Source organism: Camelina sativa, chromosome 8, assembly GCF_000633955.1.
Source record: "Camelina sativa cultivar DH55 chromosome 8, Cs, whole genome shotgun sequence".
Classification (NCBI taxonomy): Eukaryota; Viridiplantae; Streptophyta; class Magnoliopsida; order Brassicales; family Brassicaceae; genus Camelina; species Camelina sativa.
The window spans coordinates 8379332-8405030 of record NC_025692.1 but is presented as its reverse complement, the minus strand read 5'-3'; the positions used below and the strand labels follow the sequence as shown (position 1 = coordinate 8405030).

Here is a 25699-nt window from a genome sequence, read left to right as displayed (position 1 = left end):
GTTTGTTCGAGAAATTGGGATCTTGGTGTGTTTGTGTTCCGATTGATAATTGAGGCTTTAAACGGATTAGGGTAACTTGGTGTGCATGTGTTCCGATTTGGTCTGTTCAGTCATTGTTTGTGTTTGTGTTTAGTACTTTTTGTTGTTTGTGTTTGTGTTTGTGTACCGATTGATAAGTGATCTTGTGTGTAGTTTAGACATGACTATAAAAAAACAAAGTATATTGTTCTTGTTCGATTGAGGTTGTATTAGTATCCACTCCTTGTGATATTCATTGTAATTTGCGTAATTGTGATATATGTCTCTCTTTTTTTTTGAGGTTAAATGGGCAAAAGTGGATTGATGGATTGAGAAGTATAGAGTGTGCTACCTATTCGGCCATGAAAGAAGGTAATTATCAGTCTATTCTTTCTTTATTTATTTGATGTGAGTTAAAGTATGAGTTGAGTTACTTGTTGTTGTTTGTGTTTGTGTTTAGTACTTGTTGTTTGTGTTTGTGTTTAGTCTAGTTAGTCATTGTTTGTGTTTGTGTTTAGTACTTGTTGTTGTTTGTGTTTGTGTACCGATTGATAAGTGATGTTTTGTGTTGTTTAGACATGATTGTAAAAAAACAAAGTATAGTTCTTGTTCGATTTAGGTTGTGTTGTTTAGACATGATTGTAAAAAAACAAAGTATAGTTCTTGTATCCACTCCTTGTGTTTGTTTGATATTCATAGTAATTTGCGAAATTGTGATATATGTCTCTCTTTTGTTTTGAGGTTAAAGCTTGTGTTAGTTGGCAGTGATAAATGTGTTTAGTACTTGTTAGTGTAGCTATTAGTCTAGTCAGTCATTGATGTTGTACTTGTTAGTGTAGCTATTAGTCTAGTCAGTCATTGATGTTGTAAATTGAAGTTTTGTGTTAGTTGGTTGTGAGATGTTTAATGTGTGGTTGTCCGTGACACACAACAACTCTCTCACATACTATTGTAACATTGGTGTTTGACCACATTTTTTTACAAGCTCTTTTGTATTTTTGTGCTTCTACCACATGTTTTTACANAGTTTAGACATGACTATAAAAAAACAAAGTATATTGTTCTTGTTCGATTGAGGTTGTATTAGTATCCACTCCTTGTGATATTCATTGTAATTTGCGTAATTGTGATATATGTCTCTCTTTTTTTTTGAGGTTAAATGGGCAAAAGTGGATTGATGGATTGAGAAGTATAGAGTGTGCTACCTATTCAGCCATGAAAGAAGGTAATTATCAGTCTATTCTTTCTTTATTTATTTGATGTGAGTTAAAGTATGAGTTGAGTTACTTGTTGTTGTTTGTGTTTGTGTTTAGTACTTGTTGTTTGTGTTTGTGTTTAGTCTAGTTAGTCATTGTTTGTGTTTGTATTTAGTACTTGTTGTTGTTTGTGTTTGTGTACCGATTGATAAGTGATGTTTTGTGTTGTTTAGACATGATTGTAAAAAAAACAAAGTATAGTTCTTGTTCGATTTAGGTTGTGTTGTTTAGACATGATTGTAAAAAAACAAAGTATAGTTCTTGTATCCACTCCTTGTGTTTGTTTGATATTCATAGTAATTTGCGAAATTGTGATATATGTCTCTCTTTTGTTTTGAGGTTAAAGCTTGTGTTAGTTGGCAGTGATAAATGTGTTTAGTACTTGTTAGTGTAGCTATTAGTCTAGTCAGTCATTGATGTTGTACTTGTTAGTGTAGCTATTAGTCTAGTCAGTCATTGATGTTGTAAATTGAAGTTTTGTGTTAGTTGGTTGTGAGATGTTTAATGTGTGGTTGTCCGGGACACACAACAACTCTCTCACATACTATTGTAACATTGGTGTTTGACCACATGTTTTTACAAGCTCTTTTGTATTTTTGTGCTTCTACCACATGTTTTTACAAGTTCTTTTGTATTTTTGTGCTTCTACCACATGTTTGTACAAGTACTTTTGTCATTTTTAACTTCTACCACATATTGTTTCCAATGGTTGTGTACCACAAATTTCAAGAACTCAAGCTACCATCTTTTTCTATATAATGATCAACGCTTCATAACAATATGTATCACAAGCAGTTTCCTATTATTCTCAATACCAACAAAAAAAACTCCTTCTCTTTAGTTTCCTTTTTCTTACAATGGCTTCTTCTTCCCATTCTTCTTCCCAAAATGATGTTGATGACATACTTGATGAATGTTTTAATCAAACATGCGATCAAATCACCAATCATGTATGGCAAAATCTTCTTACTCCATCAATCCAAAGTCAACCACCACCTAAACCAAGAAAAAAGCGAATTCACATTGAAAGAAATCGAGAAGTTGGTCATGACCACTTGTGGAATGATTATTTCAGTGAGGATGCTACTTATCCTCCCAATATTTTCCGTCGCTGTTTTAGAATGAACAAGCCATTATTCATTTGTATTGTGGATAAGCTAGCAAATGAAGTTCCCTATTTTCAACAAAAAAGAGATGCTACCGGAAGGTTGGGTCTGTCTACATTGCAAAANATTTAGTACTTGTTGTTGTTTGTGTTTGTGTACCGATTGATAAGTGATGTTTTGTGTTGTTTAGACATGATTGTAAAAAAAACAAAGTATAGTTCTTGTTCGATTTAGGTTGTGTTGTTTAGACATGATTGTAAAAAAACAAAGTATAGTTCTTGTATCCACTCCTTGTGTTTGTTTGATATTCATAGTANACGGATTTCCCAGCATGATATGAAGCATCGATTGTATGCATTGGGAGTGGAAGAATTGTCCCACCGCATGGAAAGGTCAATACACCCGCGGATCTGGAAAGCCCACAATCGTTTTAGAGGCGGTGGCTTCTTATGATCTTTGGATCTGGCATGCTTTCTTTGGACTACCAGGTACATTAAACGATATTGATATTCTTGACCGATCTCCAGTCTTTAATGATATTTTGCATGGTCGAACTCCTAAAGTTAAATACAGTGTCAACGGACATGAGTATAAATTGGCTTACTATCTGACGGATGGTATTTATCCAAAATGGTCTACTTTTATTCAATCTATTCTACTGCCACAAACTCCAACAGCCTCTTTATTTGCAAGACAACAAGAAGCTGTGCGTAAAGATGTAGAGCGTGCTTTTGGAGTTTTGCAGGCTCGATTTGCCATAGTCAAAAACCCGGCTCTTATTTGGGATAAGGTAAAAATTGGGAAAATAATGAGAGCGTGTATCATACTGCACAATATGATAGTAGAAGACGAACGAGATGGGTACACTCTGTTTGATGAAACTGAATTCACACAAATGGAGTCAAGTAGAGCTTCAGAAGTTGACTACACGCTTCCAACACCCAGGCCTTCATGTGTTGCTACTAAGCTCAAGAATCGAAAGGATGTTCGTGATCGAGAAAAAAATAAATGCTTGCAAGATGATTTGGTTGAGAATATTTGGGTAAAATTTGGAGCAAATCAGTATTAAAATTAATCATTCTCTCCATTTATAAATTGCACTTCTGTTGTATTATGTATTAATATTTTTATTATGTTTTGTATGTTTGAAAATTAATTAAAATGCAATATTTTCTAATTTTATAAAATCTTAAATGTTTACACATTTATACCACTTCTATTCTATTTAAATTTTTTAAATTTTAAAAAACAATATTTTCAAAAATAAGAGACCCAAAATAAGAACCTATCAATGGAAGAGAAAATTTTATCTAAGAGATCATGGATTCTTATATTCCAAATAATACACAATTAATTCATAAAAAATTTAAGAACCCATGCCGATAATTATGCTCTTATGTACTCCATCGTAATAGTCAGAAACATGTAAAATTTAGACGCTGTGACAGAAAAATCTAGGATTTTACAGTCGCTGAAAAAATCAGCGTCGACTTAATCGATAATGCGCGACAGTGTTCACCGATGCGTTAGGTTTTAAATGAATCGCTGGAATTGTTATTTGTTGTCGTAATAGTGTATTTTTGTTGTCGACGTCGCTAGTCGCGCGACTGGGAAAAAAACACGCACATTATCAAAATCTTTACTCAATAGCCACAAACAAACAAATGTGATATTATTTATAGAAAAGTAAAACAAAACATTCCGAAAATAGAAGTTACAGTTACAAAGTTTTAAAATATACGGTGTATAGTATACTTGTTATAGTCCCTTTTGGGGACATCCGATAAAATTGGAACGATACAGTATACTTGTTATAAAAAATAAAAATAAAAATAAAAATAATATATTTGTTAGCATTTTCATGAACATCAATAAAACCAAATAAAAATTCAAGGTATTGTAATAATTTTGGAAATGAGCCAAATATTATAGTTCTCAAACTGATCACCACGTCTGTATTTGAAACATAAGAATTTATAATATTATATTAATAATGAAACATACTATATCATATTATCATAATATAAAAATATATTATAGCCATTACGCAGACTCTCCATAACTTGAAAAGCCAGCGAGTGTGTGGATTCATATCAATTTAGGGATATTCTAAATCGATAATGTTTGAAATTTTATTAAGAAAAATAAACTTCTTATTAATACCGAATCAAAGATATATGTGATGCAAACGTGTAAGGAGTGAGTTGCCCCTGTAGATTAGATTTCGTGAGCTAATTAGATTTCTTGTTCGGTTGCTCAACTGTGTGCCTCTTTCTATAAACTGATGTGAAAAAACACTATTTGAATCAAAATATGTCTCACATTTGTTAAGATAAAAGATCTCTGAACAATATGTAACAGATGTGGCAAGCCTCAACAAATGAACTAGTTTTGGGGATGAGTTTGACCACATTCCTAAAATGGTATCAAAGTGACAAAGTCTATATATAGTTGATCCAAAGACTTTTGCACTATATATATATGGAATGTGACAAGCTTGAACTTAGGAGTTAGCTCTCGCAATGAGTTAAACCATATTCTAATAACAATCTCTTAACATTAATACGTTTCATGTTTTCAGGTGCTTTGGTGTCATTCAATTATCATGCGTCGAACTACTATGGATTGATTTTAAAGAACTAAAACTTATCTTCAACAGTGTATAACTTATATTTTATTTTCTTCAAAATTGAGAATTCATGTTTCAGTCCGTGACGTTCCTAACGGAAATCAAAATCTTATCCGCCATTGGAATGCATTTCCATGTAAAAATGAATTCAAGTACGGCCTGATTTTGTCCGGCCCTAATTACCATGAAAAGGACGGACTCACGGGACAGGACATGAATTTTGTCCGGCCTAATTATCATGATTCGCTGTTGTTTTTTTTGTCCTTTCTAAAGAAATATATATATATTTTTTAAGTAACATTATTCGTTGTCAATTCTCTAAACAAAATTTTAGAATCGATAAATAATCATATATATATATATATATATATGTTTTGTCAACGAAGGTAGGATAATTAATGACTTAGTAATTATTTTTTATCAAGACAGGTGGTTTACAAATACCATGTGAGTGTGATGTGAATTCATGTCGGCCAATGACTAACTGTACATGAATTTTCCAAGCTGTGGAACTCAAGTTTATCGCAAATTGTTGTTTTTGTTAAAGGGTTTATTACATATTTTTATTTGTTTGACACTTTGGGTTTCTCCTATTTAAGGGTATCACTGATTAGGGACAAAGACAAAGATATCATTACTAAAAGTGGTATATAATGACAACGACGTATGCGTGGTTATGGACGCTTTTCGCTTTTGTTCTGACATGGATGGTTTTTCACCTCATCAAGACGAAGAAGGCGGCAATAGAGGAGGCAGAGGCAAAGGTAGAAGAGAGAAGAGATGGTGCCACTGATGTTATCATTGTTGGGGCGGGTATTGCAGGCGCTTCTCTTGCTTATGCTCTTGCCAAGGTATATATAGTTTTTGCAAGTGACGGTTTTGCATAAGTTGGTCGGTTTTCTTTTGTAACTAAGATGTTTTAGAACCGCCGTGCATGCTAATTGTGGCGATCAGTATTGCTTCTAGTTTTAAATATAACTCAATGTTTTGAACCCTACATAAGCTATTATACTTATGTTCTTATTAGGTGATCTAAAAAACATAGGTTTTATAACTTGGGAGAAGGGTTCGATTCCCCTTTGGTACAATATTTTTCCATATTTTTCTAAACCTTTTGTTACCTTTCCACAATCCTTATGCTATTAAAGAATTTTTTTACTAGTTACACATGGCTAGTGCCTTATATACATTTCTCCCCTAGATCCGCCACTGTATATATATAATCAGTCAGATTGTCACAACCCGAAAGCACAAAAATATGAAAATTAATGGACTTAAAGATAGGTATCCATGGTTGAAAGAAAAAATATATATATACGGATGCAGAAATGTTATTTTGCAATTTCCAGCGTAGTTGTTGATAAATAATTTGTTATTTGGTATTTTGTCCCTAGTTATTAGCTACTCAGTATGTGTATTTAATTATTTGAATGCGGACTCAGGATGGACGAAGAGTACATGTGATAGAGAGGGACTTGAAAGAGCCACAAAGATTCATGGGAGAGCTGATGCAAGCGGGAGGCCGCCTCATGTTAGCCCAGCTTGGCCTGGAAGGTCTCTCTATTTCTTCACTTCATATTTACATTCATTGCTACACATCGCTTGATCGAGTTGCCAAAAACGCATTATATGCATATAAACATATGTTATGTGTGTCGTTTAATATGTGATTTTGGGGTTTTATATGTATTAGATTGTTTGGAGGAGATAGACGCTCAAGAAGCCAAGTCTTTGGCAATTTACAAGGATGGAGAACACGCGACATTGCCTTTCCCAAATGACAAGGCGTTTCCTCTTGAACCAGTCGGTAGACTTTTACGTAATGGTCGATTCGTACAACGTCTACGCCAAAAAGCAGCTTCTCTTACCAAGTACGTACTTCCATATTTTGTATCTAGGAGATTTCGAACCGAATCAAGACTACTTTTTGTAACTTGTAGTCAATTCATCGCATGGAAATTGATCCCTAGTCTAGCCACCAGGCTGATGACTAGTGAACCACCATCATTTTCATTTATGTACTATATCATTTTCATCATACCAACGACTCCGCATAGTTTTTAATTTTTTTTTTTTTTTGGTTTTCTAAAGGAAAAAAAAAACTTCTTATCAGTACGTTACGTACGTAATATTTTGTAGGTCTAGCACATGCATGGCAATATATAGATATATGTTTGTTGAACTTTGTTATATATATGATTGCAATTTATTAATTAGCCATGGATGATGCAGACCATTAGTAGGAAAATACGTATATGCAAAAAATGTATAGTGACAAAAAAAAAATGTATATGCTGGTTGTTACCCAGATATAAAAAAAGTTTTCATGAGCTCTCATGTAAAATTAATTAAAAATGAGTAAACTAATCTTGCAACTCTTATATATATATATAGATATACAAGAATTCAGTGTCATCTTTTTAATGAAATGAAATTAATGAACTATGACAGTGTACAATTAGAAGAAGGAACGGTGAAGTCTTTGATAGAAGAAAAAGGAGTAGTAAAAGGAGTGACATACAAGAATAGCGCAGGCGAGGAAACAACGGTCTATGCACCTCTCACTGTGGTATGCGATGGTTGCTACTCAAACCTTCGTCGGTCACTCGTGGATAATACTGTGAGTACATACATTTTTGCAAGCATTGTACACTCTTATTTCCGCAATAAACTACAATGAAAGATTGGTCTCGTCGTTAACTAGAATTTGAGGATCATGATCTTATTTATATGTATAGGAGGAAGTGCTCTCGTACATGGTGGGTTATGTCACGAAGAATAGCCGACTTGAAGATCCAAAAAGTCTACATTTGATATTTTCCAAACCTTTGGTCTGTGTTATATATCAAATAACCAGTGATGAAGTTCGCTGTGTTGCCGAAGTTCCCGCTGATAGTATTCCTTCTATTGCGAATGGCGAAATGTCTGCCTACCTCAAGAAAACTATGGCTCCTCAGGTATGAAACAAATTAAAGTATTGATAATAAAAGTCAAATTTTTAGAATATATAGTTAGGGATGTTTTAGTATTTGCAAGGTGTTCGTAAGGAATGTATTTGATTTGAAGTATTGTAAATTTAGTTTGTATAATTTATCACTTTCCTGTTGTAGATACCAGAACGTGGAAATCTCCGGGATATATTTTTGAAAGGGATAGAGGAGGGACTACCAGAGATTAAAACAACAGCGACTAAGAGTATGTCATCAAAATTGTGTGATAAGAGAGGAGTGATTGTGTTGGGAGATGCATTCAATATGCGTCATCCTATCATTGCGTCAGGGATGATGGTTGCACTCTCGGACATTTGCATTCTACGCAATCTTCTTAGACCATTGCCTAACCTCGGCAATACTAAGAAGGTCTCAGATCTAGTCAAGTCCTTCTACATCATCCGTAAGGTGAGTTATGAGTCTTATGACCGACATACTTAGTTTTTTTACTAGGGAGGTATATATAAGTACATAACTTTAATTAGTGAAAAGGTCAAAGATTTGTCTTTAAAAACAAATTGACTGGAATATTTGTGTTAAGACTAGTGGTATGATACATTTTATTTGTGTTGATTTTTTATGGCAAAAGCCAATGTCAGCGACCGTGAACACGCTAGGGAGTATCTTTTCACAAGTGCTTGTTGCTACAACGGACGAAGCAAGAGAGGGAATGCGACAAGGCTGCTACAATTACCTATCTCGTGGTGATTTTAAAACAACTGGACTAATGACTATTCTCGGAGGCATGAACCCTCATCCTCTTACTCTAGTAATTCATCTTGTGGCCATCACCCTCACCTCCATGGGCCACTTGCTCTATCCCTTTCCTTCGCCTCGTCGCTTTTGGCATAGCCTCAGAATTTTGGCCGTATGACTCTATTTTCTTGTCTATTTTAACACACATATATGTGTCTAAACTTTTTACCGGATATTTAACTTTTTCTTATAATAAATGACTTTTTAATGCGAGTCAACAGTGGGCGTTGCAAATGTTGGGTGCTCATTTGGTGGATGAAGGCTTCAAGGAGATGTTGATTCCAACAAACGCAGCTACATATCGAAGAACCTACATCGCCACAGCCACTGTTTGACCGTTGATTGATCGATCCGTAACAAAGACTATTTACTCCGAGAAAAAGGAAATAAATACTTTTTTTAACTTTTTATTATTAAATAAGGGATTTGGTTTATATCAAGTTGCGCCTTTGATTTAATTCTATTAAATTATCTTGTAACCAAACATTGAAATGTTACATGCTGATTTGTTATATTCTATATATCTGATAATTCTTGATTTATGCTATGAATTGTCTAATGCCTGAACCTGCTTCTCTGCTGATTTAATTTTAGGCATTGCATGCTTTAGGTAGGGCCTTTTTTAAACTAGTTACAAGCATGTAAGGTTTCTCTGTTCTAGTTCAATGCATGGTACGTGCCTCTGCATCTCAACCTCTAGATTTAAAAGGCTTCATGTATTGTAACCCATTCCAATATTCATAAAGGCAGGACCAAAAAAGGAAACTAATCGTAGCATTCTTTGAACGGTAAAATCTGTGGTCTCCGTAGATAAAAACGAATATGGAGTACAAAAACAACATTTAAACATGACTAACATTCCTCAGCTGTGTCGGACGAGAACATCCTTGTATGGTGTCGGAGAAGATGTCACTACGGTCTCAGCAGCTCCGGTTCCCTCTCCGGCCTTGGAAATTAAATGGGTCCGCGGTTTAGCTCTACTAGCTTCGTCAGCTTCCATTTTCCTTATTCTTTCTTCTTCAGCAACAAGAGGGAGATATCCTTCTCTCTCTTCGAGAAGCCGGTCTTGTGCTCCGCCTCGTAGTTTCTCTAGGCGAAGCCCAGTGATCTGAACGAAGTTAAAAACCTTAACAACGTTCATCAATCCTCCCACAAAAAAACATATTGCCCCGGAAATCCCAAGCCAGATCCATCTTTCCCCCTGAAAATTTATTATTTACCGTAAGAAGTGGTTTTAAGAAAACCCAATTTAATGCGGTAAATTTGTTTTTTTTTAAGTACTTACAAGAAGCTTCAAGCCACTATGTGATGACCCGGATAGGTCGAGGCTATTGAGAACTGCGGAAACCAAGAATAGAAGGGATCCAACCAAGAAAGGGATGTGAACAGATTGTTGTAGAATTTGAACGTGACTGTCTGCTCTCTCGTAGATCTGGCATGAGTTGTGAAGCGATCCTATCACCCAAAGCAACGGACCCGCAATAAGCATGTTTAATGTATGCTTCTCTTTTCCACTGTATCCAAGTTTTTTCTCAGCCTAAAATACTCCAGAGAAAAACAAACATATCACATGGGAACGTGACTAGTACTACGTGTAATTAGCCAGACACACCAAAAGTTATATATTCACAACTATTTTTTTTTTGTCAGAACACAACTATTTTACTCTATTACTTGTGTTTTGTGACATGAACCACAATGAGCATAATTGAAAATGTCAGATTAATACGCCACAAACACTCTTGAATACATACGTTTATGACCTATTCCATGCCTTTCTCAAATAGCAGCTACTAATTGGCACAAATGTGGTCACCTATACTGGAATATAACCTATTCAGTTCTCTTCTCTCTAGTACTTCTTAAGATACGGAGGCACATATATGTGTAACTTTTCGTTAATAATCCAAACTTAATGTAATAAACGTAGGGGGCAGACACATTAATTGTCACTGATATGATGAACCCTTAATTTTTGTTATGACAATGAAAGTGTTACCTGATGGAAAACGAACAAGATTCCCACGAAGAAGACTACGGAGCCTGCTACATTAACCAGAGGGACTGCAAATTCCACTAGACCCAATTGCAAATCATACTCCATTAACCTTAACCTGTTACGAAAAAGAATATTGACTCATAACTAAAATGCTGTTCTTACTTCCCCACCATTTGTGAATACAAATATATATATAAATTACAAATACACATGCATTCCAGCTTACAAACTCTGGTAAAATTTTAAATATTATAGGCGAATTTATACCAATAATAACAGTATTTTCCGGAAGCTATAATAGTCAAAAATAGCTAAATTAAGCAAGCTTTCATGCATTCAAATGGCATAAAACATACCGGTAATCAATTCCAGCTAGATGGGCCAGGCCGGATCTTGGTTCCCACGAGAATCCTGTCGCCGTGAAACCACCAAGGAGAACAACGGTGGCGAACAAGTATAGACCTGCGTTGATGTACTCGGCTCTGCTCCTCCCGAGCCGAGGGCCGTACGTTCTAATCTCACGCGCCGTCGCGAGTTTCACCATCTGGTTGGAGAATTTTCGTCTAGAGAGAGACTTGAGAGATAGAGAGATCTGGGAGGGAGAGAGAGAGAGAGCTTTTACGTGGCTTTGTGCATGGAGTTCTATTCAGTGAAACGCGTGGCATATTGTAGACAATGTTGACTTTCATAAAACTGTCCTTTGAGGTATTATATATAATTTGGGATTATTGGGCCAAACTTGGGCTATCTTCAGCTAACTAACAAATAGGGGGTTATTCAATGTTTAGGATATTATTGGGTCTTGATAAAAAATATATATATTATTGGGTTATGAGTTAAAAAAAAAGGATAATCAAACTATTCATTAAAATCTTGTATTTATTAAACTTGATATATCTGTAAACTATGCTTTAAAATATTTCAAGTTTAGTTACTATTCAATGAAAATTTTAAATATATGAGAACCAAAGGAAGCAAGAACTATGAAAATTGTATTAATTTGTTGATGTCATATCTCCTATATAATAAAATGGAAGTACACAATATTATTTTTGTAGACTTTATTATTTTTATAAGTTGATTACAAATAGGTTATAGATTAAATGATATATTCATTAGTTACAAAATAATAACTGGGTGCAACCTTAATTGTTTCTGAAAATCATGCTAAAGAATATATTCCAAATTGTTAAATGAATTTGTACCATCCCATACAAACTTTATTTTTGGAAGATTTGTATGCTAGAACACATTCTTTCCAAACATCTAAAAACACAATATTACAAATTTATTTTAGGCAGAATTGTTTGCTATAAAACATTGTTAATATACTTTTAAAAGAGAATAAAAATATACTCTCAAGCATAAAAAAAGAATAAAATCTGCGCAAGATGATCACATCTCTGAGATCTTATTCTGAAATTAAAAATCAAATCTTAACGACAATTTTCCAACTTACAATATAAAACATGCAAATCTCCTTTTACCAGAATACATTTCTCATATTCACAAAATATAAAAATGACAATGGTTTTTCAGTATACAATACTAAACTGTCTCAAACCCTACAAAAATTCATGGTGTATTAGAGCTAAGATTAGGACCCATGCTAGAGCACATATTTTGTTGTTAATGACACCTATTTTGTTAATCTAGAATCATTAACAATATAAAACTTATAAAATAGGTGTCTTTTTCAAGTCATCATATTTAGCATATGATTTTATTACATAATGTTTTATCCCAAAAAAATTAAAAAAAATTATATAAATTATATTTTATATAAAAATTACAATAAAAATAAAATGAATTTCAACCCGTGCTCTAACACGGATCTTAATCTAGTATTGTTTAGAATACCAATGCCATTAACATTTTTTTCAACAATACACAAATCTCCGTAATTCTGGGAATGGAATGGTATGGTTTGACAAAAAAAAAAAGGAATGGAATGGTATGAAACTAGAACAAAAAATGTCTTAAGGGGAAGAAAACTAAATAATTATCTTCTAAACTGGAATTTTTGGCGTAATGTTTAGAATTAATATATTTGACTTATAAAAAACTCAAAAAAATATATGGTAATCGGTTTATAATAAGCTACGTAAATGCTTCTCGAGCCACCACTTTTTAGTATGGGTCATACTGTTGCTGAGAAGACCATCCACGTGTGTATAAACTATAACCTGATCCACAACCACAAGTCTTAACCTGTTAACCATTTAGGAAATATCTTCTCCTCCACTATAAACTGGCCACGTCGTCTCTCTCTCGCCATCTCCGCTTGTGCATTCTCGCAACCGTTGGTTTTTTCTAAAGCCTTGGTGGCCGTTGGATCTTCCTGAGATGCCAAACTTGTAGTTTATTGGCATCTTGACTTATATCTTCGAGTTATTTGCACATATTGCTATATAGTTCTACATTTACATTTACGCAAACTATTTTAAAAACGAATTAAACCGCAGCTTAAATGGAAACTAACAAAGAGGCCATAATTTACAAAGATCAAACAGGAAATGTGAAACAAAGTAAAATTAAATGGTTACGAAGTATCTTTTATTTTTTTTTTATAACAAGCTATTTTATATGAAATATGCAAATACTTATGAGTGGAAAAATCTAAATTTGTGAGCATAAATTGAATAAAATTATGAATTTAATTAGTTTTGTAAACAACATTATTATTTGATTAGGGCGTTGAATTTTTCAGGCTTGAATGATTCGTAAGTTTGCACATAATCGAATTGGCCGGATTAGTAACATTTTATTCGAAAACATAGGAATGAATAATAACTGCGGTCGGGACGGCCAAATTTGTCAGCGGTTTAGTCCATCCCAAAAATAGGACAGACAGCAGATCGCTGCGGACCAATTTTATTTACACACAAAAATAGTCCACAGTTGTTGCGCATCAATTTTTTCGAACGTACTACTGCCAAATAAATTTATGAATGGTAAAAAAAAACTGGTCTAATCCATTGATGAATTTTTCCACTCTAACTGCTGTCACCGTTCAAACCCATAATCTCGACAGCATAAGGGGGTTTAAATTGAATAAATATATTATGTCGGGCTTAATGAATAGATTCTAGAAATATGACATACCATATTTGTCATTAACTTGTGGACACCATAATTTACGTAGTTCATTTAGACGACACATACATTTCCGTGTTCCACTCCAATTTTTTTTCTTTTTCTTCTCTTTATATTTAAAATTCGTGAACCAGAATCTAAAATCGAAACGAAGAATCTCTCGCTCGGAAAAAGAAAAAAAAAAAAAAAAAAAATTTTTCTCCGCGATACTGCAAAGGTATGATCAAAACGATTTTGCTGCGTCGATATCGAACACAATTTTTTTTTTAACAGTCGAAGAAGAGCTGCTCGATCTTTCTTAGTACAATTTTGTCGATCAGTGTTTGTGCCCACGCCAGATTTTGTCTTTGCGTTTATTGAAAAAAAACTGAATTTTGGATATCCCGATCGCTCTTAAATTTTCCAGTTTTATGTAGAATTTGAGGTTTTTCCCGATCCTTCTTCATGGTAGAATAAGTTTATTACATTTTTTTTTGTCAAACAAGTTTATTACATATCTGCCCCAAATTAGATCAATAGTGTGTCCTGTCGTAAAACTCTACTGTAGTTATTGTCAACATTTTGAGACATTATTTGTAATTTATACGAGACATGTTCCTTCTAATGCAGAACAATTGAGCTTTTCAGAAAATTTGAAAAGAAGTTTCAGCCTTTAGATAGTGATGGGAGTTGTGTTTATTTCAAGTTCAGCAGCAAGATCACCACTCGGTTTAAGCACCGATCTTTTGACAACACATCGTTCTTCCCTTAAAAAACCATCCATTGTCGCATTCAAAGCCGATGATTCAAGCAGTTCAGCTTTGATCATTCCTCCTCGAGAACAAGTTTTGATCCCCGCTGAAAAGCTTAATGAGAAAAAGAGAGTAGTCACGAAGAGGAAGCCGTGTAAAACCCCGAAAAAACCAAGTTCTTTGGATGATCACAATGCAGCTCCTTCGTGTTCTTTAGGAGTTGACTATTACAACGAAGCTGCTGCTAGGCTTGAGAACATATACAAGCTTAGTCCTGCAACAGTTGAGGATGATGTTGTTGATGGCGGATCCAAAGCTAAAGTTCCGCGGAGGAGAAAACGGAAACAGAGTGGTGAGGCAGAGAAGAAAGTGGTAGTGAGGAACAATGTGAAGAAAGATAAGCGTTTGAGTCTTGATAAACGGATAGCTTTGAAGAGAAACTGTGAAGAGAAACCATTTGTTGTTTCTTCTGCTGAGAAGAAAGTAACAAAGAGGCAGCAAGAAGAGGAGAAGATCGAGAGGCTTGTGCGGGACTATTCAGCTTCTAATGATATATTGAGCTTGGACTGGAAAAAAATGAAGATACCTCCTGTTCTTTCTTCTACTGAACATGCTTGGTTGTTTAAGTTGATGCAGCCTATGAAGGTATTTTTCATTTCTTTGAATATAGCATTGAACATGTTTTTGGTTATATATTGCAACTTATGCTTAACAGTTTTGGGGGCTTATAACATTTTCAGGCTCTACTTGAAGTGAAAGATGAACTGCAAAAGAGCTTGGGAAGAGAGCCGAGGGAAGCTGAAATAGCTAAAGAGATCAAAATGACCACTGGTGAAGTTAAAAAGAAAATTGAAATTGGTAGAGCTGCAAGAAACAAACTTATTAAGGTGAGTGTATTGGATACCTTATTGTTATCTATGGATATAACTCTTTTAGCTTATCGTGTTTTGTTTCTATACATTGCAGCACAATCTCCGACTTGTCTTGTTTGTTATGAACAAATATTTTCAAGATTTCACCAATGGACCGAAGTTTCAAGACCTTTGTCAAGCTGGCATGAAAGGGCTAATCACAGCAATTGACCGCTTTGAGCCGAAAAGGAAGTTTCGTCTATCGACTTATGGTTTGTTTTGGATAAGACATGCCATCATACGGTCTATGACAACCTCAAACTTTACTCGTGTTCCATTTGGACTTGAATCGGTATATATGTTACCCTCTTAAGCTCTTTCTCAGAAACAGATTGTTCTGCAGGGACGTTACTTATATTTTTCTTTGTTGAAACCAATTCAGGTTAGAGTTGAGATCTATAAAGCGAAGATGGAGCTATTGTTTGAGCTGGGGAGACTCCCTACAGAGAAAGAGGTAGTTGAGAAACTCAAGATAACACCTGAGAGATACCGTGAAGTATTGAGAGCCGCAAAACCTGTTTTCTCACTAAATTCAAAACATGCGGTTACTCAAGAAGAATTCATCAATGGAATCACAGATGTTGATGGTGTTGGAGCTGATAACAGGAGACAACCTGCTCTTCTCAGGCTTGCTCTCGATGACGTGGTAAGTTTCACTCTTTCATCTACTTACTTACACAATCATCCGGACTTATGTTAGTTTATTTGGCTCATGTTTCTTGGAAACTGATTACATTTCGTATTCAGCTTGATTCATTGAAGCCGAAAGAGAGTCTGGTTATTCGACAGAGATACGGTCTTGATGGGAAAGGAGACAGGACTCTAGGAGAGATAGCTGGAAATCTCAACATCTCTAGAGAAATGGTGAGGAAACATGAAGTCAAGGCTTTGATGAAGCTCAAGCATCAGGCCCGAGTTGATTACCTTCGTCAATACATTGTCTGAAACCAAGCTGAACCACCCCCCCCGAGCTACTTTAAATCAAACCATCTTATCACCGTTGTATAGTTGTGTATGTATTATCAGAGTTACTTATAGCTGCGTTAAGTGAATCACAATCGTTGTATTATATCATTAGTATACATTACCCATACTGAAAAGTTATACATGTAAAGTTTGAGACATGGTATGCATTATTTTCACAAAACTTAACCGGTTGTTTCCTAAGAAAGCAGAATCAATGGAACCGGAATCAATGGAACCGGTTTTGTATAGTAATTTTACTCAAAAAGTATTGCAGGAACACTGAACCGGTGTGAAATAAAGATACAATTCTACTAGTTTTGACCCCGCTTTGATTGAACTTCGAATAGCTTAAACTTAAAACCGGTTTAGAACGGTGCTAAAGAGTCTTACAAGAGTTGACAATAGTGTTACACCGTTGATTCTCGCCTTCTTGAAGTCTATTACACGGCAACGAACGAACCTTTTGGTCTTTGCTCTTGTCTAGTCATAATATTCCTGCCGTATATATAGACAATTCGAATTACAAAGTTAATTATTCGAGTCATGGTGAATGTGAAGTGAAGCTTATATATTAAATGTGAAATGTACCTAAAAAATAAATTTAATATATAGGTTTGTCCTTTTAACACGCAATTTTTGATACAAAGAATTTTCAGTAGCTATTTTTTTTTAAGCAGAAGAGGGGAGACAATTGCCTCCCCCTAATTTATTAAGAATTTTCATTAGGTGACACTAGAGAATGGTCAAGCCATTATCATCACAAAATCTTAGTCACACTTCCAATTATCATTCTAATGATAATGATGTCATTGAATGGCCGTCATAACATGTAAATGTGACATCTATTTTCTTAAGGTTAGCGTTTGTATTTTGATCAAGGGGTGTGTTTGTGTTTGAAGATTACTTTTTAAGTTAGTTTTTAGCGGTTGTGTCTAATGTTTTTGCTTAATTAGCATTTGCATTTAGAGTAGAAACAGTTCAAAGAATAAAGCTGTGTTCGGACCCAAGGCAAGGCCATATCTAATAATTTTCATACTCAAAACTTGTATACCTAATTATTTTTTTTTAAACTAAGATTTATGTGCTTTTGGGTCCGGTTTATAGTTTGCGTTTGTATTTAGCATTATTTTAAATTTACTCTCTCCCTTTTAAATTAGTTGTTGTTTTAATGTTTCTTCAAGCATATTAATAGAACATTTAATTTTTCTGTTTATCTGTAATTAATGTATTGTTTTAGTTGATATTATCAATTAATAAACTAAGAAAATAGGGATAAAATTGAAAAAATGTATTATACATAGAACGACAACTAATTTGAAAAACAAAAATTCTTATAAAACGACAATTAATTGGAAATGGAGGGAGTAGAAGATATGACTTTACTTATTTATAAATTATTATATTTCATATGTTAGACTATATTTCATATTATAAATTCTTAAACCATTTAAAGTTATCTAATTTTTTATTATGTGTTCTAGACACTAGCTATGGATTATCATTCATATATAAGTCTAGTGTTTTATTCTTCGGAAAATTGGATATAATATTCCATCTGTCCTTTTTATTACATTTTCTCGCTAAAAGCACAATGTTTTTTTTTTCTCAAAAAAAAAAAAAGCACAATGTTTAAGAAATCATAATGTTTTTTTAGTTTTACATAAAATATATTACTAAACATTTATTCAAAAAAAAAATAACCAATAGAAAAAAGTATTGGTGAATACAAATTGTCATAACATACTAAATAAATATAAATGATGTAAAGAAATCGGAAAAAAGATCTTGTAAAATGAAACAAGAAAAAAAAGCTAAAAAAATCCTATAATTTGGAACAGACGATTAAATTTAATTATATCATTGCCCTATTATTAATTTGGAAGTACATTTGGTAAAATAACATTTTTTGTAAGATTTACATAATTAATCTCTTGCCATTTGAATAAATATAAAAAATTGAAGTTATTATTTGTAATATTCAAAAATCATACTCAAACTAATTCTAAAAGAAATTAGTGTCAATAATTTAAATATTCTAGATACTTTTAACTTGCTAAAAAAAATTAAGTTTGTACAAATCATGTTATGAAACGGGTTAGAGTTTACATAAATATGTTTCTATAATTTTTATGGATTGGTCTACTAAAATACACAAAATATTTTAGTCTGATATCAAATAAATTAACGAGAAGTATTACGCCAATCCTAACCAATACCAAACAAAAAATACTATCCATCTAAAATTATAGAATCTAAAAATTAATCGAAACATATGTTTTTCTTAATAATGATTAAAAATTATCTTGCGATTTATCGCAAATTAAAATCTAATAGATCTATATTACTAAGCTCAATCCAATTAAATTTAATACTCCAAGAAAATTAAACAACATATTAAATACGATTCTCATTCTGGTTTTTTAAATTTCTAAATTCAATACTAATTTATAGCAAAACGTAAATCTACAATAGATAACAATAGTATATTTCTCAATTATAAATGACAGCTATTAACAAAATAATTTTACAAATATTCAATAAATGATTATGACTCTAATCTTAAAAAACAAAAAAAATCAGATCGAGTAAGTAAAACAAATTCCAAAAATATGAAATTTAAAAACAGAGGATCGAGAAGCAGGAAGCCAGGAACTGGTCAACATGTTGGACTTTCCAAATTCATTGACCAAAGACCGGTCTCACTTCCTCCACATCAGCTTTCTTCGTTTTTCAGTCAAAAAGTCAAACTCTCGCTCTCACACATAATCCTCTTTATATTCTCTTTCTTTCGCAGTTTCCAGAAGCCATGCAAAAAAAAAAAAAAAAAAAAAACATAGTAACAACCAACAATACCTTAAACTACTTTAATAATCCATATTTTTTTTCAGTCTTTTTAGATCGTAATGGAGAAGAAGAGTAGTAATGGAGATTGGGAGAAGATGAAGAAAGAGATCAACGAGCTAATGACAGAAGGAAGAGACTATGCACACCAGTTCGGATCGGCTTCATCTCAAGAAACACGTGAACATTTAGCCAAGAAGATTCTTGAATCTTACCACAAGTCTCTCACCATTATGAACTACTCCGGCGAGCAAGATTCGCCGCATGCTCACGGTGGTGGAGGAAGCCCCAAGAGTGATGATTCGGATCAAGAACCACTTGTCATTACCAAGAGGTACACACTGTTCCGTATCTATAAACTGTAACGTTATAACGTTTTTGTTTTTGTTTTTGTTTTTGTTTTTGTTTTGCATATAGACTCATATAATATTTAAAAATGTAAAATATAGTTCGAAGAAGTCAATGCCAAAGTGGACTCGGAAAGTCATAATTACCCCTGGAGCTGGTATCGACAGAACACTTGACGATGGTTTTAGTTGGAGAAAGTACGGCCAGAAGGATATCCTCGGAGCCAAATTTCCAAGGTTATTCTCGTAATGTAAATTAATTACGAAAATTAAATTACAATGTTCTCATTTCAGCCCTTCATTATGTATTTTCTACTAAATATGTGACAGGGACATAGTCCCTGTTTTATTACTTATAGTTTATTTTTATTATTTTGTATCTTAAATATATATATATATTATTTTACCAATTTAAATTACTTAACAAAAGGAAAAAAATTATATGGAGATGTAATATAGATCTTATATGTAACTATATATATATATATATATGTGTGTGTATGAAAAGTCACAAAATATACAAGAAAAGAAAGTTTAACTAATGTTTTTTTTTTGTGTGCTATAGAGGATACTTTAGATGCACGTATAGAAAATCTCAAGGATGTGAAGCTACAAAACATGTCCAAAGATCTGATGAAAATCAGATGCTCTTTGAGATCAGTTACCGAGGAATACATTCTTGCTCTCAAGCTGCAAATGTCGGTTCAACCATCCCGGTGCAAAACCCCAAACCGAACCAGACCCAAGAACACGAAAATCTTGACATTGTGAAGGACAGTCTAGACGACTACAATCATGGGGGACATTTGCATCACAATCTTCACTATCCTATGTCCTCTACCCCAAATCTTGAGAGTGATAACCCGTATATGCTTCAAATGAGAGATCACAACATGGACTTTTTCGGATCTACGAGTTTCTCTAGTGATCTAGGAACTAATATCAACTACAATTTTCCTGCGTCTGGCTCGGCTTCTCACTCTACATCAAACTCTCCATCCACCATCCCTTTGGAATCCCCGTTTGATAGCTATGATCCTAATCATCCATACGGAGGAGGGTTTGGAGGATTCTATTAATTCTTAGTTATCCACTTAAAGGAGTGACTGGAGTTTTCATAATAGCTAATCAATTTCCAATTCAAATATCCTAATTACTTTTCTATTCACGTTTTTTTGGTTTTGCTTATTCAAGCCTTCTTTTCAGGTCTATGTTGAAATAAATGGATTTATACTCCGTATGATCCTTGTTATTTAGCTTATAATCCATGGTTTTTTTACCATATGTTGTTGTAACACATTTTTTTTTTTTTTTTATAGCAAATTTGAGTCTTCTTTTGGCTATTATATTTATCAGCCTATATTTGAGATTGAATTTCACCAAGTGGTGTTTTCACAGGCGTTGCAAATTTTACACTGGCATTGATAATGCTTGGAGATATTATAGTTAAAAAAATTTAACGTGGAAGAATATCATTTGATTATTATAGTGGTTTGTACTTTGTACTATTGTTATTGATATATCACAATCTGAATTTAAACTTGTATAATACATATGTTATTGATATAAAAAAAATGTCATTTACGATATTGAATCTGTGAATAAGAAAGATGTAAATCGATGAAATATATTTCCAACAATTGAATGCACATCGACTTTATACAAAAGAACTTCTTAACTGTATCCTCAAAAAATTAGAAAACCTCTTTGATGATCTCTACCACACATAAAAACTTTTCTGGTCTCTCTATTTAGTTATAATCAAAATGCAAAAAATAAATAAATAATTAAACTAAATAGAGACCAAGATTTAATTGAAAAAAGGATCATTAAAGGATGAGATATGTGAGGACCAAAGCCACCAACATGAGGACATATGCTATGCCTTGGTCTATCGCTGTTCCTGCAATATTTTGTTCGAAACAAAAATTAATCTTCCGAAAGAAATATTATAGTCACACATCTAACAAATTTTAAGAAACCTTATTTAAATGTTAGTTTCACATTAGTCATGATCATCATATAAACCTCATTGGTTTGCATTTAACAATTGATTACGAAAGAATATGTTATAAACTACTCACCGTCGCTTGTTGGAGCCGGAGCAGGAGCCGCGGATTGAGCATGTGTCATTGGCAACAAAATGGTGAAAACTATCCATACGATTGTCGAAACGACGAAGAAAAGCCTCGAGAACGACATTTCAGTTTTTTTTGTTTCCTCCCTCAATATATATCTTCAGTTCTTAACTTCTTTTGTTAAGGTTCTTCCCTCTCTTTAACTCCCTGATTTGTGGGAGAAGGATTTTAGAGAGGGAAGAACAAGGGAGAGAGGAAAATGCAAGAAAAAAAAAAAAAACTAGGCAGAGCGATAGAAGAGGTAATGAGAATTATGAGAGTTTCTTTTGGGATTTTATTGAAAAATTATTCTTTCCTTTGTCGACGACCCGCATCTCTAGGAACAACTCATTTTTGCCTCACAATTATTGATGCTTTTAGAAACGGGAAATGAAACTTGTGAATGTGATTGAATTCATCTCGTACTCACAAATTGTGGTTGGTCCACAAGAAAGATTAAGCTGTTTTCCAGCTTTTTATGTCCAGCTTGGTCACATGCAATAATATTCTCGCTATTATTGCCGTTAATCTATAATTTGTCGTTTCATCTTTGTTTTTGTGGTAGTGTATGCTTATTTTAGGATTTCTACAAGTTTTATGGTCTTTCACCAATTTTTTTCATAATAACTTATTTATTTTCTATTTTATTTTAATGAAAAAAATTGGTGAAAGACTACCACATCTATTTCTTTAATTGGTTAAAAATTGGTGAAAAAATTTCTTTAATTACTGATCCAACCAGTTTAATTCGGGTTATCCACCCGTTACCCATTAAAATCGGATCTAAATTTTATATTTTAATTTTCTTTCTCTCGATTCTTTCTTTCTTCTCCGGTGAACCAAAAAAAAATTGAACAATCTCTCCTTTCTTCTCTGGTCAAAATCCCATATGTTTTCTCACAATCTTAATTAAATCTGATCTATTTCTCTATTTTCTTCTCTCTTTCAAAGGTAAATCTCTAAAATCTCATCTGAAATTAGGGTTTGTAAACTATGATTTAAGTTCAAAATTAGAGTCAAAATCTCTAAAAATTCTGTGTTTCTTTTGTTAATCCCACCTATATCAATACCACCCAAAACGAGAAACAATATAAATTGTCAGAAAAGGAGAAAGAACAATCCTCCCGGATGAAATTTTGGTTGGTTTATGTGTAGGAGCGGAACAGAGACCTTTGTGTTTTGGTACAAATAAGTTTTCTTGTACAACAATTGATACAACTATGGGTACAATACAACTAGTCATCACGAGGTGGCTGGTGAAGAAGATGAAGCAGCAACTAGAGAAGAAGCTGATGAAGCTTCAACAAATGCAGTAGCAGGAAATTATGAGGTGGCTAGTGAAAAAGATGAAACAGAAACAGGGGAAGAAACTGATGAGATGGAAACTGAAAATATAAGCGGTGGATAAACGTTGGTGAAGCTGAAGACTTGTACTAAGAAAATGAAGAACATGCATACCTTCAAAATACCTTAAGAGTCTGTTTACAAAGGAAAAGAGGGGAAAGAAGAAAGGTGAACCTGCAAAGTAAATCATAGTTGTGTGTGCATGATATATTACTGTTGGTATTTTTTGTAATGGATTAATGTTGGTACTTCTTTTGGTTGACGTTAGTTTAGATGTTTGGATGCTATTTAGATGTTTTTGGTACTGAGATTTTTAGGTACAACTGAGATATTTTAGATACAACTGAGATATTTTAGGTACAACTAAGACCATTTAATAAAAATGAGTTACCGAAATTTATTTAAAACGTGTATTAAAATTGAATTTTGAATGGATTAAAAAAATTGTGTAAAAAATGAATTAAAATGAAATTACTAAATTAAATATGGATGAAAATGAATCTCATTTAACTCATTTACCCCATGTTTTAAATGGTAAGTGAAAAAAATAATAAAATGAATCTCATTTAACACATGTAATTGTACTTCAAACCTATAGTTGTACAAGCATGAACATAGTTGTACATTACTACTTTTATCTTATTACTAGTAGTACCTTATAATAAATTAAATTTTTATAGTGGTACTTTTCATATTAGGTAATTATAATACATTTTATACAATTTCAGAAGATATTATGTCTAAAATAACTGATTTACATGTTTTGACATAATTACTTGGATGAAAATAGCAAAGTGACCATCAAAGTATTAGGAATATTTGCTCTATGTAGGACCATCAAAGTGACCATAAAATTTACATGGTCAAAGTGACCATAATATTTGCTCTATAGTTGTTTTGTGTATGTTTGTATTCACTAACATATAAATAGATGTATTTAGTTGAATTTTAAATTGTAGTATTTATAAAGCTCATAGTTGTACCGTAGTTGTACCACGAGTATAAAAATTGTAGGTGTACCCTATAGTTGTACATGTTACAGTTAGTTGTACCGTAACTGCAGAAATCAATCTTACAACCAAAAACAGAGCAATCGAGTCTTATAACCAAATACAAAACAAAAACTGTTACGAACATCACTTACATAGAAACTAATCAAGGAAAACTGTTATGATATCATAACAAATACAAGTTTTTGCATTTGAAATCAACTCCTCCGCATTACTTGCACCATAGTCACCAATTTTACAAATTCCTGCAACTTTTCCAACTTCACAAGCTTCACCAACTCAATTTTGTTCACACCCTTGATTTTGTTCGTCATCTTTATCCAGCTCCATATGCACTACATTAAATTCAGTTTGATTCCATTATAGATAACACAAAAGATCATCATCATCAAAGATATATATTTAATCAGCCAATGCAGAATAAGTAACATGTTCAATAAGTGCTTTCATCAAAAGAGCGTGACGAACATCTTCTCTTGAAATTCATAGTACCAGTTCTTGCTTTTTTTCAGTTGTCCTAGTTGTACCAGTTAATATATGTTGTATCTATAACTGCAGAAACGAGAAAACCTAATTTCTATCTAGTTCGATTCAACCAATAGCTACATAAATTATAAACGTAATTTGACTATAATAGACTTGAACAAAAGAGAATTAACAAGATTTACCCAATAAGCAAAGGATCGAGCTTCAATGGAGCTTCAATGGTGGAAGTTTTGTCTTTTGTGGGTTGTGGGTCGAATGATTTTGAATTAGAAAAATAGATGACTTGTGATTGGTTAGTTTTTTGTTTTTGTTTTTTTAATATATCCATTTATCTCTAGTTTATTTAAATAATACAAAAATAAAAAGGGCAAAACTGAGAATTAGAATTATTATGAAAGTACAAAGGTATGTAGAATTAAAGTGGATAATATAGAAAATAATTTTTGAGATAGGAGCACACCAGAATTAAATCTTTTATTTAAATAATACAAAAATAAAAAGGGCAAAATTGAGAACTAGAATTATTGTGAAAGTACAGAGGTATGTAGAATTAAAATGGATAATAGAGAAATTTTTTTTTGAGATAGGGGCACACCAGAATTAAATCCCTATTATATATGGTTGTTTTGATAAATGAATCATCTCAAGTATTTCTTTTGTCAACACTAATATATAAAGATAAAAATCCAAATTATTACAAAAATACATTTTAAAATCCAAACATAACTTCATCTCTATTATGTTGAAGTTTAAATCTTCAAGATTATGAAACTTATGGAACTAAATTTTTGATGGAGCAAGTCCTCCTAAGTTCCATCTAAATGTTAAACACCGTTTTAAATTTAAAATTATCTAAATGTAGAGAAACGGAGCTAAAATTTTATATAACCCCCGTAAAATAAATATTCTACAATTTCCTCTCAATCTCCTCCAAAGTCTCAACCACTTTCACCATCTCCGGTCTCTTTGCCGGAACCCTAGCGGTACAACTTGTCCCTAACTGCAACATCTGAAGCAACTTTGCTTCAACGTTAGGAGTCTTCACAAGCTCTAAATCAAACACTTCACCTGTCCATTGTTTTGCAATAACTTCATT

The 25699-nt window shown here is 33.1% G+C and overlaps 5 protein-coding genes across 5 annotated transcripts; 3 read left to right on the top strand and 2 right to left on the bottom strand.

Annotated features, from left to right (window-relative positions):
• On the top strand, window positions 5663-9132 carry LOC104706714 (squalene epoxidase 4). The gene is made up of 8 exons (XM_010422923.1): window positions 5663-5860; window positions 6452-6563; window positions 6703-6880; window positions 7461-7629; window positions 7748-7966; window positions 8120-8407; window positions 8589-8867; window positions 8977-9132. Exons 1-8 carry the CDS (start codon window positions 5663-5665, stop codon window positions 9088-9090), a joined length of 1557 nt encoding a protein of 518 aa, XP_010421225.1. The 3' UTR covers window positions 9091-9132.
• On the bottom strand, window positions 9473-11415 carry LOC104706713. The gene is made up of 4 exons (XM_010422922.2): window positions 11111-11415; window positions 10755-10869; window positions 10041-10292; window positions 9473-9956 (listed from the first exon to the last, which is right to left on the bottom strand). Exons 1-4 carry the CDS (start codon window positions 11296-11298, stop codon window positions 9618-9620), a joined length of 894 nt encoding a protein of 297 aa, XP_010421224.1. The 5' UTR covers window positions 11299-11415; the 3' UTR covers window positions 9473-9617.
• LOC104706712 (RNA polymerase sigma factor sigE, chloroplastic/mitochondrial) lies at window positions 13944-16644 on the top strand. Its single transcript, XM_010422920.2, has 6 exons — window positions 13944-14067; window positions 14460-15226; window positions 15322-15468; window positions 15548-15784; window positions 15875-16138; window positions 16240-16644. The coding sequence occupies exons 2-6, from the start codon at window positions 14513-14515 to the stop codon at window positions 16435-16437; spliced, it is 1560 nt and encodes a 519-aa protein (XP_010421222.1). The 5' UTR covers window positions 13944-14067; window positions 14460-14512; the 3' UTR covers window positions 16438-16644.
• On the top strand, window positions 19286-21129 carry LOC104706711 (probable WRKY transcription factor 30). Its single transcript, XM_010422919.2, has 3 exons — window positions 19286-19633; window positions 19749-19883; window positions 20212-21129. The coding sequence occupies exons 1-3, from the start codon at window positions 19362-19364 to the stop codon at window positions 20723-20725; spliced, it is 921 nt and encodes a 306-aa protein (XP_010421221.1). The 5' UTR covers window positions 19286-19361; the 3' UTR covers window positions 20726-21129.
• Window positions 21249-22197, bottom strand: LOC104706710 (arabinogalactan peptide 16-like). The gene is made up of 2 exons (XM_019229174.1): window positions 21731-22197; window positions 21249-21549 (listed from the first exon to the last, which is right to left on the bottom strand). The coding sequence occupies exons 1-2, from the start codon at window positions 21846-21848 to the stop codon at window positions 21476-21478; spliced, it is 192 nt and encodes a 63-aa protein (XP_019084719.1). The 5' UTR covers window positions 21849-22197; the 3' UTR covers window positions 21249-21475.